This window comes from Hesperophylax consimilis, chromosome 3 (assembly GCF_061612785.1).
Source record: "Hesperophylax consimilis isolate HC1 chromosome 3, BYU_Hcon_1.0, whole genome shotgun sequence".
NCBI classification, from domain to species: domain Eukaryota; kingdom Metazoa; phylum Arthropoda; class Insecta; order Trichoptera; family Limnephilidae; genus Hesperophylax; species Hesperophylax consimilis.
This window is the reverse complement of record NC_142838.1, coordinates 34756581-34776318: the sequence shown is the minus strand read 5'-3', so window position 1 is coordinate 34776318 and position 19738 is coordinate 34756581. Positions and strand designations below refer to the sequence as shown.

Genomic DNA, 19738 nt, shown 5'->3' with positions numbered 1-19738 from the left:
TCTTTCTTTACTTAAAAATACTCCACACAACATCTCCAAAGATAACATAGGCCCTGAGGGGAAAATAATTTCCTTAGGGCCTCCTGTGTGAAGTTAATCGTAACAAAAGTGAAAAGTTGTGACTATTAACTAGCATTTGATATTCCAGCATGAGAATGGTAATAAACAGAATGAGGTTGAGTGAGAACAGAGTAAGGTTGTATGAGTGTCATGGCGGCTTGCGCACCCGGTCGAGGTGCAGCATGTTGCCGAGCGCGCAGACCAGGCCCTGCAGCAGGTCCCAGAGCGAGGGGCGCGCTCGCGGCGGGGGCGGCGGCGGCAGCACGGGGGTGCGCGGTGCGGGGGCGCGTGGCGGGACGGGGGCGGGCCGGGCGCGCCGCGGGGCCGAGCCTCAGGCGTAGTCCGTCTCGGTGGAAAGGCTTCGCTCGCCCAGGGAACAGCGCTCTTCGCCGCAGCAGTGCTCCTCGTCAGGGTGGCCTACGCAATATGTGCATTGAAATATCCGCTATTTCCATATACAGGTTCACATGGAAATAGCGGATATGGATTATGGGTATACATGAAAAACTGGCCGCGGCGAATCAGGAGCTGCAAGTATTTTGGCTACAACATATATAAATACTAACGTGGGTTCTGATTTCACTGAGGAAAATACGAAGTTTTATTTCCTACATCTGATTCTCAATTTACCCTTTCCGTCACCGGGGTATTTCAAAGACCCAAAAATATATATTATTATTATTTAAGGGTAAACTTAAAACTATTCTCAAACTGCCGACTCATAGATGGCGCTAATTCAATTATTTTAGAAAAAATTTATTCAAGTTATACTTTCAAATATTAAATTGAATTTTTTGTTTGCGTCTGTAAATGCGTTTCGTTTAAAATAGTTTTGTCCATTTAAAAACTCATTGCTTTCATGGAAAGCAAACAAATACCATATGGTATCGTTGATTTAATACAATAATTTTAATAAGTTTTTTATTATCTTCCCTTTTTGTAACAAATATATATATTTTATTTATATGCCTTTCTTGAAAGCATTGAGTTTTTACACAGACAAAACTAACTATTCACTAGAATATACCGAATTATATATTTACAGGTGAAAATAAATAATTCATCTCAATATTTTAAAGCATGACTTGCAAAAAAGCGTATTTTCCTAAAATAATTTAATTAGCGCCATCTATGAAATAGCAGATTATGAATTATTTTATGTGTACCCTTAAGGCGATGCACTGCGAAGTAATGAATAATTACGTGTTTTTGGTTTTAAAATTTGTTCGCTTGGAAACAATATAAATGATTTAGTTAAATACTGCAAGTAAAACACATCTTGACCTTTGCTATAATCGAGCATTTTTTCAGCAAGACTTTTTACAAGTCTAGAAAAAAATTAAGTATGTGACCCTTAAAAAATGTTTTGTCATGCAAAATCCCTTACTTATAAATCCCCTATCGGATTTGGATATGGTATTAAGGTAGGTAGGTACTTAATAACTTTTTTTTTTAATAATGTTCCATCAACCTGTTAATTTTCAGATATGAAATTATTACAGCTTAAAAACAGAAATCAGTACAAATTATAATTAAAAACTCATCGGCGCAATAAGATAACTAGAAGACAATTAAAGTATAGGGGGAAGTGGAAGGAGAAAGGAAAAGGGAGGTTGGTTACTACTCGGCTATTCGTATTTAGTAACTAAACACAGCTGTGGTCATTTATAGCAACGGTTCAACTCTGTAATCAAGGTGATTTTTTTATGTGTGAATACCGCACAAGAGTCCCAACTGCTCCCAACCGTTTGGAGCCACTGAGACTATGGCATCCCCAATTGGGATGGTTTGTAGTGAGGCTGAATGTTGTGGGGAGGGGAAGGAAATAAGGAAGAGGAAGGTTATTCAGATCTGGCCACCAAGCATTTGAATGTTTCAATTCTGAATGGTGGTCTTACACCAGGGCGATACTGAGAGTATCTTCCACTCTGGAACGTACCGCAAGTATACTATATATTATTTTTGTGATACAACACAAAATCATCATTTTTTTGTGCACGCCGGAATTCAAACCCGTGACATTCGAATTACTAGTCGAGAGCCTTACCCATCGATCATGGAGGCTGTTAAGGAGTTCTGTATCTTCCATACTGTAGTAAGCTTGTTTGAAGAAAGAGTAAGTCCACTTCTGTGCCCCCCCCGAAATAACAAATCCTGGGCACGTAGCACGCTTATTTGGACCCGAGAGCCTTATTTTTTTTGCAACCTTCAAAACGCAATAAAAATAAATCTCAAAGCTCAAACGGGTATTTTTTCAGTATTTTCTACATTTTGTAATAAAACAATAAATTATTGTTAAATGTAAAAAAAAACTAATCAATTATTCTTAAGCAATATTAATACCATCCGTATGGTGAAAAATGTCTGCTTAAATGTACATTATATTAGTAGTAAGTACCTAGTATATGACAGAGATTGAAGGTTTGATACATTTTATGTTGTACTCATGGTCTTTGTTAAGTTTGATGGATATTACAAATAGCGTTTTACAGCTGTCAGTAAAATTATGTTAAATACAAAATTAGTAAAAATATGTGCACCCTATTCTGGCTGAAATGTAATACTGGCTTGGCGTATATAGTATAATATGTTTCGTAAAATCGATTGTCACTATCAAAATAAACACTCTATCTCATGTCATCATACCAAAAATAAATCTTCTGAAAAAGTAGGATTTGGAAAAAAAAACATCAAACGAACTGCGTTTGTAAAAAGCTTAATTCTTTTTTAGCCCCTTCCTGGTTTATAGAAAATAGTTTTTTCAAACATAACTTTCTAGCCAATATTACAAACATATCGCATTTAAAATATTTTAGTTCTACAATGAATTATTGTTTTAATTATTTTTTAAACAATTTTTTTTAGCAGGCTAGTTTCCAATTATTGTAGTTGTTAATGAATACCTACGGCCTGTAAATAATTTAAATTTACTGATTTCTTGCGATAAATCTCCTTTTCATGAAAATAATAACGTGATTAGGATCTTTTCCTATTTCCTGCTTTGGCAACTGACACAATCCACATTGATGTCACCAGTAAACCGCACCCCTACATCCCAACCTCCCACCCCCTACTTGCCTCTGAGCTCTGGACCCGCCGGAAGGGATGGTGACATATATATTATTTTTTTATTATTGCAAGCTTCGGCAGAGGAGTTAAATGAGAACGTGATCAATAATAAAAGAAACCCGCCACAGTGTTGTTTTGGCTGAGTCACCTACTTTCTCAAACAGAGTTTGTCACACTTTGTTCGGTGATTTACCCCTTAACCTATAACTTTTCTGATTTCGGAGTTCATACTTTACACGGGGTGTGAAATACGGAGAATTTGGTTCAACCGGGTGTTAAGAGAGTAACATCAGAGATTTTTTCATGAAATCTGTTAACTATGGTTTGTTTCTCACACGAATTCTCGAACGAAGCTGTGACGCCATAAAATGTGGACATTATTTTCTTTCTCAATTTTTTTCGGAATTTGATTTCAGCTCGCAACTTACATCACAATACCATACCTTTTGTTGGTTCAATATGAAAATATTAAAAAAAGAAAACCTGGTTTTGAAACTTCTAGTACATTCGCAGTAATATTATTAATTCACCATCTTTGGCGCATTAGAAACAGCGGAAATTCATTATTAAAAAAGTTTTTCGTACTTCTTGATACTTGCTGTTTATACAGACACAATTTTGTATTTTTCTTCAGAAATTTTTTTCATAAATTAATTTAATTTCTCCCGTATTTGGCAGTTGGAAATATTTTCCTGGGAAGGCAGTAATACAAATATTTGAATTATTCGAGTGGCTAAATATTTTCTTGGTAGGTACCTACCCACAACGATTGGTTTAACGATAACAACCATTACTGTAGGTACATAACTAAACATTACCCAAATAATACATCTCAGAAAACCTTATTAATTTTTTAAAAACCATTTTGAAATCTGTACTTGCAATCCTCCGAGTTAATCATTTTACTATAAGTGTTAAATTATTTTTAAATAACATGCGTATATGTTTTCTTTATGAACTGCATAAAATGTTTCTTTATTCCCCAATTGCAATGAATAAAATATTTTCTAATGGATTTGTGAATAATTATTACGGTAAGATTTAAGATTGTCACGGCCAAAAGTATTTTTTGAAGTGAAACTTCTTTAGGCGCGTAATTCGGGGACGGAGTAAAACCGAGTCAGGATCGACACGAAAATGCGGGTACCCCCACCACCGCTCACCGTTCATTGTCCCTCTCTCACCATATGCGCTTGTTGAGGTGGGGGAGCCGCTCACGAACGTTCTCTCCCGACACGGGACAACAATCGATGCAGTTTTTGCACGATTCATTAAGGATTTAAGTGCTCATGTATATATCTCGCACTTTAGTTACCATAACCCAATTATCACGACATTAGGAAATGATATTCATGAAATTGACAATGAAAATGGCACATGATTGGTAAATTGTCATTGTAATTTCTTTGTAATTTTTAATTGTAATATTGTTATTTATGTAATATTGTATACTTGTGAATAAATTGAAAATTTTTGGAACTATACATTAATCGAACGTCATTCATCTATAAGAAAATATTAGAAAAAGCAAATCCATGCTTCGTCGTTGAATTATTTAACCTCTAATTTTCAAACTAACCCAAGAGAGAAAATAGAGATGATGAAATGAAAATAGAGAGAGAGGAATACTAGAAGTTTCACTTCTGTCTTGCGTAGGCTTGACACACCCACTTTTTTTTTATTTGTTTTTGGGGTGTTATGCCGTGTTGCTCTAACTCCTTCTTTAGCCAACGTTTCGGACACTGCAATGCTATCCGAAACGTTGGCTAAAGAAGGAGTTAGCGCAACACGGCATAACACCCCAAAAACAAATAACAAAAATTATTACGGTATCTAATTTTATTCGAATAACTTTTCTTTTGATAACTTTTGACGGGTTATACCCATCAGTGGAATATATCATCGAAGAAGAAAACTATAACACCAATACATTTTAACGAAACATGAAAAAAGAACAAGACACAGAAAGATAATAAAAGAAAACGGTCTCAAAAATAATTAGTGAATAAAAAATAAACGTTAAATAATTGGATTACAATGGCCGAGTTTGTTTCGAGTTTCGATCCTGGGTTTGATTTCCAGTTTAGAACGTTACATTTTTCTGTGTCTTGTTCTGTTTCATGTTTCGTTTAGATTTATCAGCATTATCTTCTTCTTCAAATACATTATAGTATCTAACACTATAATATATTTGAAGAAGAAACAAACTCGGCCATTGTAATCTAATAATTAGATTACAATGGCTGAGTTTGTTTCGAGTTTCGATCCTGGGTTTGATTTCCAGTTGAGAACGTTACATTTTTTTCTGTGTCTTGTTTCATGTTTTGTTTAGATTTATCAGCATTATCTTCTTCTTCAAATATATTATAGTATCTAACACTATAATATATTTGAAGAAGAAACAAACTCGGCCATTGTAATCTAATAATTAGATTACAATGGCTGAGTTTGTTTCGAGTTTCGATCCTGGGTTTGATTTCCAGTTGAGAACTTTACATTTTTTTCTGTGTCTTGTTTAGATTTATTAGCATTATCTTCTTCTTCAAATATGTTATAGTATCCAACGCCCTACCTAGTACCTGCAAGAGTAGAAGTAATATCATGCGAATTGCTAGTACTGAAATGGCGAGAGGTCCATCTTTATGTATTATTAAAAAGATTAAAACATTCGATATACATTGTTATTTAATACCAGGAGTTATCAGTTTAGTACCTACCAATAAGTTTACGATACGAATAAGTTTGATATTTCCCCCTAAATCGTGGCGTGCAGTGATTTATTTGCCTACATTTTATATTTTATTTTTTAAATACGAGCATTTTTTTTCCATTTTTTAGAAACTTTTCATAAAAAAATCGGGAAAGGGATTATTTTTCGAACATTACTAATAAACTTTTGGGCTATATTCAAAGTGCATTATTAACATATATAAAGAATTAATTATTATTAACTATTCTAGCAAATTATTACGCATTTTTGATAATGTGTTGGTTTTGAAAGATCATTGTACAGTATTTTATTTGTTAAATATTATGCACTTGTGATGAAATGTTGGTATATATTATAGGGTAATATTTAAGCTCTAATTTCTGAAAAATGAAAGAATGGTGCGAGTATGTATTACTATGTAATGTAGGTATAAGACAAGGTGGATAATGAATAAGCAAGAACGAAAACTGATGTCAGAACTCACTTTGTTTCCAAATTATTAACTAAACTGGCTTGGGCTCGATCACTCCGGTATTTAAAACTGCGAACAAATGAAAATAAACCTGTTTATAAGTCAACTAGTTTTCTACGTCATGTCAGATGTGCAGTACAATATGTTTTATTATTTACACATTTTTCTTGTAATTGTTTCTAAATCATGCCTGTGCGGTCCCGGATTTACCAGGATTTTCAAATTATCAACAATATTTCTACCATCCCAATTAATCTAAGATTAGCTAGGGACCTACCTAGAGTTGTGGATTATACGGAAGCTTTTTATTTATTTATAGGTGTTTTAAATTCGGCTGAAATTGGATTAGTTCATTTTTATCATACAGTATTTTATTTTACAGGGTGTGGGCATACTAGGTGGTTATGAAGGAATAAAACGAGCGTAAAAAATAATAATTCATATACCTACCAATAACTATGGTTTGATGTATTGTCGTGCTGTTTCTAGTGATGTGCATAATCGAAGCGGTTTAATAATCGTGTGGGTCGATTTAATCGGGTTCTTCTTAGATATTTTGCTGTGCTAGGCGTGTTTTATAATACCAACACCACCCAAGGGTCCAATAAAATGGGTTTTTTGAACGCTGTATAAATTGTACTATTATATAAATAGAATCATTTACATGTGCATTAGGAAAATAAATAGTTAGTAAAAATGCATTGAATATGTATTGTGTATCTATTTCTCTCCCCACATCCATGAAAACTTGAAAGAAATAATTTCAGCCAAAACAAATTTTCTGAATGAACTTAATGAAAATAACTTGCTTCGATTAAGGAACTTCAATTCCTTGAAATGGACAGCTCGATTATAACCATCGTTAACCGCTCCATATATATTTTTTAAAGTCATGTAAATTATTTTTTCCAATCCTCGATGATTATACACGTAATGTTAGAAGTTTCATATTTCTAACAAGAATTTCATTAATTTTTCCGTCTCAAATTTTATTTTTAACCAATCAAGTTTATGACTAATTTTTTTGTGACTCTGTTATTAACAATAATACTTATTATTTATTAGATGTATTTGTACAGCGCCCTTGAGGTGATTTTTCACGAAAACGGCGCTGTATAAATTTGCCACATATTATTATTATTAATGAATTAAATACATTTTAATATATATAAAACGTAATTGTAAGAGTTTGAAAGATAAAGTTTTACTTTTTTCTACTAAATATAGGTACATTTGCCCCAAAAAATTACAGTAGGTACTATTAATTACGGGAAGTTGTTGCAATTCGTAAATTTTTCTTGGTTAAATTTTTTATTTTGTATGGAACCCCTACAAAATAAGAAATTGAACCCATGTAATTTCGTAGACCGTTTACGAAATGCAATAACTTCACGTAATCAATAGTATTGAGGTTTTTTGGAAGCAAAATATATTTAGTAGAAAAAGGCATAAATTTTTATTGCAAGCTCTCAGAAATACGAATATGTGATAAATGTATATTAATTCCATCCACTTCTATTGACTATATTTTGCAACCAAAAAACTCAATACTATTGATATTTTTTAGAGGCAAAATATATTTAATAGAAAAAGGCATAAATTTATATTGCAAACTTCCTTAAATACTTATGTGTGAAACATGTATATTAATTCCATCCATTTCTACTAAATATATATTGATTTTTTTATTTATTTTTCTGAATAACTTTATTGAGTAAAACCTCAAATTGTAATATTTAAATATTGAAGACAATATTAGTGATTTCTAAACGAAAATCTGAAACAGAAAAATCAGAAAAGGAAACGGTCACATCTGGGACCGTTTCCTTTTCTGATTTTTCTGTTTCAGATTTTCGTTTAGAAATCAATAATATTGTCTTCAATATTTAAATATATATTGCCTCTAAAAACCTTCAATACTATTGAGGTTTTTTAGAGGCAAAATATATTGCCTCTAAAAACCTTCAATACTATTGAGGTTTTTTAGAGGCAAAATATATTTCATAGAAAAAGGCATAAATTTATATTGCAAACTTCCACAAATACTTATCTGTGATACATGTATATTAATTCCATCCACCTCTACTCGTTTAGGTTATAAGGTTTTAGGTTCTAATTAATATATTTATATATTTTTAATGAGCTGGGTTTATTCTAATGAGACCGTTCTCCGTATTGAAAGGTCCTTAGCAAAGATGATGTTTTTTTTTAAATATGAAAACATCGTATTTAAGTACTTACTGACCAATATATATTTTTTTAATGTGAAACCGCACTAACTGCTCTCAGACTGGAGCCAGTGAGACTATGTCATCCCCAAGTGGGGTTGTTGTGAGGCTGAAGGTAGTGAGGAGGGGAAGGAGATGGAAAGAGGAAGTTGAGGAAGTACCTGGCTATTCAGATCTGGTCAAAAAACATGGCCAAAGCCATTTAAAGCAACGTTTGAATTCTGAATGGTGGTCGTACACCAAGGCGATACTGGAAGTACCTTCCATTCTGGAACGTGCCGTAAATATACTATATATATATTATTTTAAAGAAGTAAATTGTGAAATAACACAAATTAATCAAATACAATTTACTTGCGCACGCCGGGATATAAACCCGCGACCTCCAGCTTACCTACTACTCTAGAGTTACCCCTCGATCACGGAGATGATTTTTTCATAGGAAATTTTGATTTTGATTTTAATTAGAGATAATTAGAAACATGCTTTTTGATAAACATGTATTAGTTTTATATTAATCATTTAATTCTATGTTTATTTTGAAATTGTATTTCTTTTGTTAAAATTTTTGACAAATGTAAATTTTTGATAGTTCTAAGTTTCAATAAGGATTTTTAATGTTAACGAACTGTGTTCATTCGAAAAGTAAATTCCCTGTAATTATTTAATAAATACTTTCAGTTAAATCCTATGAGCAATGAACTTTATTTAGCAGATTAATTAGTGAAGGGAAAGCATTAGTTGAGGGAAACAGGTTTCGGTAATGGTTTGTGGTCGGTTGGAGTTTACAGAAATGTATTGTTGAAATAATGATTTATTTCAAGCGTATCTCAATAATGGTATGACAGATAGATATATATCATAATAAAGGTGGGTAATCAATTTAATTTACCGTTGTGTTTTTGATTACTAAGAATGTTAACTAAAACCTACACAAAGGTCGAGAAAATAACTTAAATTGAACATAAAACAAAATAGTGGCAATAGAAAGCGAAACATTTAAATGTTAGTCAAATATTTGACCGGTACTAAAATAAAGGGATTTTTGTATTAGCCTTAGGCTGCCTTTACACTCGTAAGTTTTTTTTTCTCATAAATCGCGTACGTAAGTGATTTATGGCAAAATTACCAATGTTTAGTCACTTACATGTCTAATCACAGCTTATGAAATCAGTCTAAGTTGAGACGCTTACCGTAAGAAATGGTACCTAAACGCGACGACATGAGATATAAAAAATAATAGACAGGTCTTTTAATTTTTTAAGAAGAAGATTTTTTTTCAATAAAAATTAGTTTTTTTTTTTACTACATGAAATAAAATCTGATTAGGATAATTGTGTAAGATAATTGAATAAGTACGAAAAGGGTTAATTACCACTTTCAAGATTTGCATTAATTCATGGAAAGAAAATTGATATTAAAAAGAAATGGATATTGCAATCAGTTCGCACGATATCTAGATTGGTAATTTACAACTTTTTGGGGATAATGTTGAAACATGATGTTTCTCCATTTCCGAAGGCATAAAACGCCCTTGTTTGTCTACAACGTTTGTCCTGCTGATGTATTTGTTAAATAATGTAAAAGTTTCTTGCTCGAACTAAAAGGTTGCCAATTAGTAACCTATCATTTACAAGATTTAATATTAGGTACGTCTAACATCATCATAGTAGGTATTTGACTAAATAATATTTAGTATTAGTATAAATAAGAATACAAGGAATAAGGGCGCCTTCACACGTGAGACTTTAGTTGCGGAGACAGTTGCGTTGCAACATTTGCAGGCATAAAAATCCATACGATATAATATGGAGTTGCCGTGGAGGTGCGCACACGAAAGATTTTTTAGTTAGATTTAAACGGTTGAACGATTATGTCCAAAGTCTTTGGAGACTGTTCGGAATTCAAATATAAACACTCTACCATACTTCCTCCAAGTACTTATTAACTATACATAAGTTTTTAATGATACTAATAGAACCATTGTTTTTCATTTCAAATCTTCTTGTCCTTGAATCCTCCAACTAATTAGACGAAATAGTTGTTGCAATTTAAGTCCCTCGTGTGCGCATTCAATTTGAAGACGGCAAATGCGACGAGCTAGATTTTTTTTATTTTTTCATTAGCTCCACACAGGAGGCCTTTCTGGATTTTTTTTCATTTATGTCAAATTTGGGGATGTTCTGTGGTGGGTCTTTTTATGAAAAGGAAGGAGAGAAATAACTGAAATAATAACAGAACTAGAAAATATCTTTCACAGAACTCACAAATTAACGTTGAAATTTGATGAATTGTTCAAATTTTCCGAAACAACCCGTCCGTTGGGTAAGACGGGACAGCGAATGATTGTTCCAAACTAGTTCAAAAAACTTTACTAAACTATCGGTGAGCACAAATACATTCAATGTCTGCCTATCAGAGACAGTCCGTAACTTTTGGTGATATTGAAAAATACGAAATTGTGATGTTGTAGTTGAAAATTTATATATAGGGTTTTCCAATAAGAGGTGTTATTTTGATATTCAATCTTAAAAGATCAATGATTTCATTGCTTGTGTGGCACGTAGCGCCGTTTTGTTGAAAGTAAACGCTGTCCAGATCAATACCATCCAATTCCGGCCATAAAAAATCATTAATCATTTCTCGATAGCGATCCATTCACCGTAACTGTTGCTCCAGCTTCATTTTCGAAAAAGTAAGGTCCAATGACTCAGCCGGACCATAAACCGCACCAAACAGTCACACGTTGAGGATAAAGATGCTTTTCAACAATAACTCTTGGGTTTTCCGAGCCCCAGATGCGACAATTTTGCTTTTTAACGAAGCCACCGTGGTGGAAATGGGCCTCATCACTCAAGATGATTTGCATTTGATTCACTCAAGTGAATTTTAATAATTTCAATGCATCGTTCTATTTTTATAAATAACGTAGTTTCTACTTGTCAAATGTCAAAAAATGACAGCTTTAAAAGTAACATCTATTGAAATAGCGGGCTATTCAAAATAACACCTCTTATTGGAAAACCCTGTATTTTACAAATCAATATTTTTTGTATTACGATTATCAGAATAATTTCAGTTTGAGGAAGAACAGCAACAAAATTGAAATTTAAAAAAAGTAAATATATTCAGTTACAACAATATCATTAATAACGGATTTTTCAATCTTACCTCAAAAAAAGTCATGGGCCTCTACTGCTACCTTTGTGTAAAGTTGCATATTACGTACGCAAACTTTTGTATGTGCGGATTATTAATCAAACTTTTTCAGTGAGTATAATCTATCGAAGTGGCAGGCCGTGCAGCTCAACAGAATTCAAACAGAAACTTTTCTTCGCAAAAGTTAGCAGGTACAAAAAATCTGCAAAAAAATTATTTCAGGTTTGAAATTTGGCCATGTGTTGCCCCTGAGGATTCATAGAAAAACGAATAACACAAAAAGTGCCTTGTGGGCGTATTTCGTGATATAAATACAAGCCCAATTTGAGCCTATATTTCCATACAAAATTGTGTTTCATGTGATATATGAAATGAATGTGAATTTCATATGAAATTTAAACGAAATTAAAACGCGTTCTAAATAGTTTAGAATCAAAAGGTACTAAGTCAAAGGCAATAGAAAAAAAATAAAATTTGTAAAGAAACGATCTTATCTTAAGGATTTTATCCCCGGATAAAAATCAATACGGCTTTTTTTAATCAAGATACTGTTAAAAATGTGATCTATTGTGATACTGTTAAAAATGTGATCTGCTTGATCATTTCGCAATAAAATATTAGTCATTCAAAATTTATTTGAACACGTATTTACGCAGATGCCCGTGTCCAAATAAATATAATGGAAGAGATGCGAAACTGTTATAATTTTGAAGAATATGTGTTCCGACTTCCTAATAACATATTCGTGCTTTACTAACAGTTTGTTATGAAATTTGTCCAATCATTCGTTATAAGCCCCCAGTTCCATTTTTAACAGGAAAACTAATAATTTCACCAGGATTAAAATTTTTTCAATAAATTTCCTCCTTATTCCAATAACTTAAACATTACACCACTAATAGAGTATTAGCACACGGAGAAAACATACTGTTAATTTGTTAAAAATCTGGTCAAATTTTTCGTTTTTCTATTAAAAACGGGACTGCAGACCTTTAACGAATGAGTTCCTAACAAAATATCAGGTAAAAGCGAATGTTTTATGAGGACGGCGGAACACGTGTTAATACAAATACTAATATTGATATTGAAATACTGATATTGTCGCATTTCTTCGTGATATTTAATAGGAAAAGTACACGTGTTCTAGATATATTAAGAATGACTAATATTTTATCAGGAAATTGGCATCACTTTTTTTACAAAATATATTTCCTCCGTGCAGCGGCACAGCTCCTAAGATACGAGTAATTTGATGTTTTTTTAATACTAAATTCATAATTGTTACGCCTAGATATAATACAAAACAAAAAAAAACAGTAAACGTTTGAAATAACTTGAAATGACACACTGGAACTTTGCAAGAGCTAAATACCCATTGAAAAATATCTCCAGAGTAAAAATAAATGCCTCGACGGGAATTGAACGCCCAGCCTTATTCCGAACCCGCCATTTAATTCTGCCAAATTTCAGCTCGAACGGAATGTCGGGAAGTGGTTTAATTCCCGTTTCCAAGATTTACATTCATTCATTCGAGAAACAAAATTAAATTCAAATATTAGTTCGATGCCTAGTTGTGACTAGAGGTGGGTCCTAGGAGTACTTTTCGTTACTGGGTACAATGATTACAGGTACAGAGAAATACCTGGTAAAAATACCGATGACAAAATACTCAAAAGTATTTAATACCGACCTGAGGATTGATTCAGAATACGTAATTCTAATGCACTCGCATAAATTCTGCCATACCCATAAAAAATACCCATAAAAATACCTATTAAAAATACCCATTAAAAATACCTGGTAAAAGTACCTACCTATTCAAAATATTTAGTCCCGGTATAAAATACTTATGAGTATTATGGAACCAGGTATTTTGGAGATCTGTCACAAGTACAAAGTATCGCATGGAAATACCCGGTACGTTTACTGATTCCGGCGTGTAGATTCCGGCGGAACCGCTCGTGCGGTGATCTTCTCGCGTATGTGTCGCATGTTTAGGGGCGGTGCCTGGAACGTCACGGTGAGACCCAAACGGTCGCACTAGACATATCCAAGGCCTTTGACCGGGTCTGGCACCGAGGACTTGTCAACAAATTGCCTTCTTACGGACTTCCCGCATCCCTGTGTACGTGGATTGCTGACTTTTTAAGGGATAGGTCGATTCAGGCAGTTGCTGACGGTTTCACCTCATCCTCACACTCTATAAATGCTGGCGTCCCACAGGGATCGGTTCTGTCTCCGACTTTGTTTTTGTTGCACATCAATGACTTTTTGACATGTGCACCAATTCATTGTTACGCGGATGACAGTACAGTTCATGATAGCTTTTTGTTTGACAAGCCCCCAAAGGGCACACAAACTCCAACGGCTCGGAGGGCTTTGAAGCAGAGAATGGACGGTTATCTCGAGAGTATTTCCTCCTGGGGTAAAAGTAATCTCGTCGAATTTAATGTTTCAAAGACCCAATCCTGTCTGATTACGTCTAAAAGGGATCTAAATGATAATCTAGTCTCCTTCAACGGAAGCAATCTTCCGAACAGGCCTTCCATTGATATGCTTGGTGTAACTATAAGTGACCAGCTCAGGTATGGGGGCTCCATTGAAGCCAGAGTAAAGCTGGCCTCTCAGAAGCTGGGCGTACTGTACAGGGCCCGCAGATACTTTAATAGTACACAACTGCTGACCCTATACAAATCGCAAGTGCGCCCTACTGTCGAATTTGGCAGCCATCTCTGGTCCGGAGCCCCTAAATACCTGAAAAAAACCCTTGACTCTGTGCAAAAACGGGCGGTCCGTTTGATAGATTCCCCAATCTTAACAAACGGACTGCAATCTTTAGAGCACAGGCGTCAGGTAGGTATGCTGTCCTTGTTCTATCGGTATTACAATGGAAGATGCTCTGAGGAACTAGCGTCATTGATCCCTTCGGCACCGGTGCGTAGTCGGGATACACGCCAAACGCGTGCCCAACATTTGTACACAGTTGACACTTGTCACATGAGAACGGGTCGCTTCTACGATTCGTTCTTAAGTTCAACAGCTCGGCTGTGGAACGAACTGCCGGCCTCTGTGTTTCCTCCCTCCTACAACATGGGACTCTTCAAGACCCATGTTCACTCCTTCCTCTCCACAAAAAGACCCTCCACACAGCATCCCCAAAGATGACATAGGCCCTGAGGGAAATTATTTTCTTCAGGGCCTCCTGTGTGGAGTTAATATAAAAATAAAAAAAAACTGGGTACCATAAAAACGCCTCACCTCTAGTTGTGACCGATATCTTTCTATTTTCTTGTGTCTTGTACTGCTTCATGTTTCGTTTAGATTTATTACTTATTATCTTCTTGTTCAATCAAATAGATGTATTTAAAAATTATGTGAAACTAATGAGTTTAGGGGTTCTTCGTTTATAAGACTTAGAGGTTATTTAGGTAAATGTTGTGTCAGAAAATACTGAAAATAATTACCTACACAAGGTGGCGCAAAAGTCCTCAGTCGATTTCCTAAGGAAGTACTTTGGTTGTAAATAAAAAATATTTATTTATAACCAAATTATTTTACGTCCTTGATGAGCGATATATCTCAGAGCGATCCATAGTTTGTCAACGTGTAACGAGAAAAATGAGTATTGCAAATTTATTAAGAATTTCTTAAAATGATTAATAATCAAAAAAATATGAAACAGCCTGCAATCCCGTTTTTAACCGGACTACAAATAATTTGGAGAGTTTCTTGATAAATTAGCAACACTCATTTATCTCCGTATGTATTCTGCTTCTATTTACTTACAATTTTAAGAGATAGGACGCTATTTGCAAAAGTGAGAGCGTCTCATGATGGGTTGATGAATTTTGCGCCACCCTTTACTTACCGTATTTTGTTTGTGCATAATTACATTATAATAATTTGAGTACCTACTTAGGTGCTTTTCGTGTTTTAAATTAAAATTACAATCTCTAAGAGCGTTTTCCTACGGTACTTACCAATAATCTTTTTCCCTCTTACCACATTTTAATGCATGTACTATATAATGTTTTTACAAAATAAACACATCTCCAAATGAAGACATTAAAAAACATTCTTAATAATAAGAAATAACTGAAGAAAATTTTGCACTAACTGCATAATACACAAATTGGATAGGTCGTATTTTCTGAGGTTTTGAATCTCGAAAAGAAAGATTTTTAATAAGATATTTAATTTTGTTAGGTTTTAGATTTTAGTAGATGAACACAATATTTACTACCACATTTTTAATAGAATTATCAAAGGGCCATATTTTTTAATAAAAACGTTATAAATCAGTGGAGAACTATCTACTGCAGTTACCTTGTCTGTGTCTTGCCATATTGTGAGTCAAGAAGTTCCCTTGATCTTTTTGTAACTTGAAAAAGGTGTCCCAGATTGCTTCATGATGTCTTTCAATAGAAAGGGAAGCCGGGAGCTTTTCGCTTACAATATGAATAGGACAAATAATATGCGGAAAACCGAGAATTGTGAATAAATGTTAGGTTAGAATTTATTTAACACCCAAGTTTTTTTTTAATCAATTTCTCAATAGAAATACTCAACTACATAGTTTGGCGGAAGAAAGATGTGCACATTTATAAATCTATCGTGTCTTTACGAGATAAAGGATCCCTCAAATGTGCATTTGAATAGTAAAACTGATTATTACCCTTACCGTCAGGGGTGGGCAAGTCATCGGAGTAGGTGCCCCGGGAGTGCGCGCAGGCTATACTGCGCTGGTAGCTGAACAGCTGCCGCTCCAAGCTGTAGTTCTCCGCCTGGAGGGTGGCGATCTCGCGTCTGAAACAGGAGCGAGCTTTACAAGGACCGCTAGACCAACTCCTAAAAGTAGCTTGAAAGGGCAACTGGAAACTAAAAGCCCGTGAATGGTTTTGAGCTGTGTCGCAAATCTATATTTCGTTGAGTTTGGAGTTCGTGTGGTAATTTTATAATGAATTACAGTTTATTAAACTGCAGAAAACACTCATAAATAGATCATTTTTTAAAAATCAATTAATTAACACAGAAATTATTTATTTATTTATTTTCGGGAAATTGACAGTTTACATTTAATCAGTTCGCACATAAGTATTGTATAGCTAAAATAAAACAATTATAGATTTCCTCCTTGTGACTTTACCTCTACTAAGAATAACATGGAATAAGTAAATTAAATTTATGAGAAAGGAATTTGAATTAAAAAAATTATACAAAACAAAAGATTATATAAAACGAAAAATTTACAAAACACTACATTTATAGCCATAGAGAGAGTTTGTAGATATAAATCAAATCGTAATAGAGATATAAACAATAGAGACATAAACATTATTCACAAACCATCAGAGAAATATTCTTTTATGGACCTCTTGTATTTGGTAAGTTCGCAGCTGAAAATATCAACCTTGGATAATTCGCTATTGTAATAATTGCATAATTCAGGCAAGAATTCTGGTTAGAGTTCGTTTTGCTTTGATCAATCTTGAACAGGACACAAGAGCATGTTGAACGCGCAGGTACATTGAATGCAATCTTGTTTAGCAACTCTGGGCATTGAATATTATTGTTAATTATAACTGTTGTCGAATTTATTTGATAGTTGTGAGCGGCCTACACGCGTTTTGCAGCCAGTATTTGAAAATTCTAAGAAAAAAGCAAACATAGCGAAGCGATAGCAATATTTAATTTTTTTTCGGTAAATATTGCTTTTCGTCATGGAAAATACTGTTTCCGATACTGGCAGACACACTCGTTTAGCTAATATATTAAAAAATGTATATATTTTACATTAGTGCACAAATTATTTTTTTTTAAATATAATTGAAAAAAAAAAAAATTAAAAAAATTGTTCTTAATAGTGTTAGGAGTGTTTAAAGAGAGGATGCATAGAATAAGTCGGAGATGCCCGAAGAATACTCAACGTAAAATCTCTGAACGGGAATGAGATACGGAGTCGAATTATAGTCGATGTAATGTAGTTTTTAAAAGTAACATTGTGATATGAAGTTAGTAAAGGTACGCAGATGTAGCGAATCTTTATAAATGCACATAAGCTAGGTACAAGAAGGCTATACTATCATATCTTCTAAATCATTACTAATGTAACGCAAATCTACTCATACTTGTTGATAATATTTTGTATATTTTGTTGGCCGAGTTGACATCGCGTTTGGGTCCCATCCAGGCGTATTGTGTTCAATTCCTCGGCTTTGCTAAGTCCTCCATCACAACACAAGTAACATTTTTAGCTTACTGTGGTGGTAGTAGGAGATTTTTTTAAATATTGTCAGGTTATTCGTAACCCGAGAATGTTTGTCTTTCTTTAAAAAAAAAAAATAATAATTTAAGTCATGTTTATTAGTAAATTAATATCCACAATAGTTTAGTCGAACTGCCACGTTGCTGTAACTGAGTGGGGATGCATTGTGAACAATATCTGTACGAGTGATCTAATAATATCTGATATCGTTAACGTCAGAACATCCAACATGTTCGTATGATCGCAACACATTTCTCAAAATCAATATCAAGTTTCAACACAAACTTGTGAAGTCAGCCTAGTACAGTAGGTACACAGAGCGCAGAGTGTGACCTGCATCGGGATTCTGAAACATACTACTGACGTTCTAACTTGTAATGTTGTGAACTGGCTTCCTGCGAAAATTTACAACTACAAACTGCTCATACAACTCTGTGTATGTCGCAATATCTCCATAGTTGGTCGTAAAAGAATTATGCTCTATCGAAACCCTATTATTATGTTTCGTGTTAAAATTTTTGACTATTAAAATATAGTTAGTATCGTACCTACTTATTTACAGGTACGATACGATAGTGAAATTTATAGATATTTTAGTAATGTATAGCTCAAAGCATACCTTCTGCACAACTTTAAAATTGGCTTCACTCCATGGGTTGCGTATGTAATGGAAAATGTTAATTTGGGGACAGATACTTTAAGCCTGTTACCAAACTCTCCAAATGTCCCCGAAGTATAGGCGCGCTTGAAAAACTACCCTCATTCCATGCTTCCCACACACACACACACACACACACACACCCTTGTTTGTCCAATCCCGATTTCGAGGACTTCAACTGGCTACCCGAATTCGAGGTCCTGTTATATTATATAAAGTAGACATGTATTCTACACTTATACGTATACTCAAGTTAATCGTGATCGTTGCTGTCTATTCGGTTTCATCATACACCCGGTAAGCACCTAGAAAACGGTCCTCAAAAAACCGGAATACACAGCCGGTAACTGAGGACTTCCCATATCCGAGGCCTGTCCACGTATTCAGGATTACACATACGTAAAATACACGGATCTCGGAAGGTCCTCGATTTAGTGGTCTATAGTTTTTGGTCTTCGAAATAGTGTGGAACGAATTTCTTACACGTATCTTGGAAGCGTCGCGGCTCGTCCTAACGTTCGCTCGTTCGGTGAACAGGCAACAAAAGTATACGCCTCATTTATTAAATATTTTATTTAAAATATAAATTTGCACAAAACTTAAAAAAAGGTTCAAAATAAAATTGAATTGCCTATCTAAATATATGAATTTGATAAGAGATCATTACGGCTGACACCCGACAGGCAATGCACCCCTCCACCCGCGCGCCCGGTGGCGTATTTCCTTTTCCGTGTTCAATAGGAGGCAGTACTGCCTCGAAACCCGCACGGGTTTGTAACGCCATTCTCCTTCCAAACCCGTGTTCAATACGAGGCACGCGTCCTCCTACTGAATACGGGTTTGTAACGCCATTTCTTTTTCCAAATCCGTGTTCAGCACGAGGCATGCGTTGTCCAATCGTTTATAATTACCATGCGCATTAATTGAGCACTACGGATCCATGTTTGTTCCGAGACATTTTTTGTATTTGTAAATTGTGTATGTATTAAAGATGGGCAATAAAACGCATAATCTAGGAACCTTTTTTATTAGGTATTTATTATTTATTAACGCCCTAGTGGGCTTTTGTAATTGTGAGAAAACAAGACAAATGAATGCAATAAATTTTGTGTAAATT

General features: G+C 34.3%; 1 protein-coding gene across 1 annotated transcript in view; it reads right to left on the bottom strand.

The window, feature by feature from the left end:
- Positions 1-319: 319 nt before the first annotated feature.
- Positions 320-19738, bottom strand: part of LOC149425329 (uncharacterized) — a 242357-nt gene continuing 222938 nt past the window's right edge. Inside the window, exons 7-8 of the mRNA XM_089650769.1 lie at positions 16380-16504; positions 320-477 (exon numbers count right to left, since the gene is read on the bottom strand). Coding sequence (XP_089506895.1) covers positions 392-477; positions 16380-16504 — 211 coding nt within the window. The 3' untranslated portion in view covers positions 320-391. The remainder of the gene's footprint in view (positions 478-16379; positions 16505-19738) is intronic.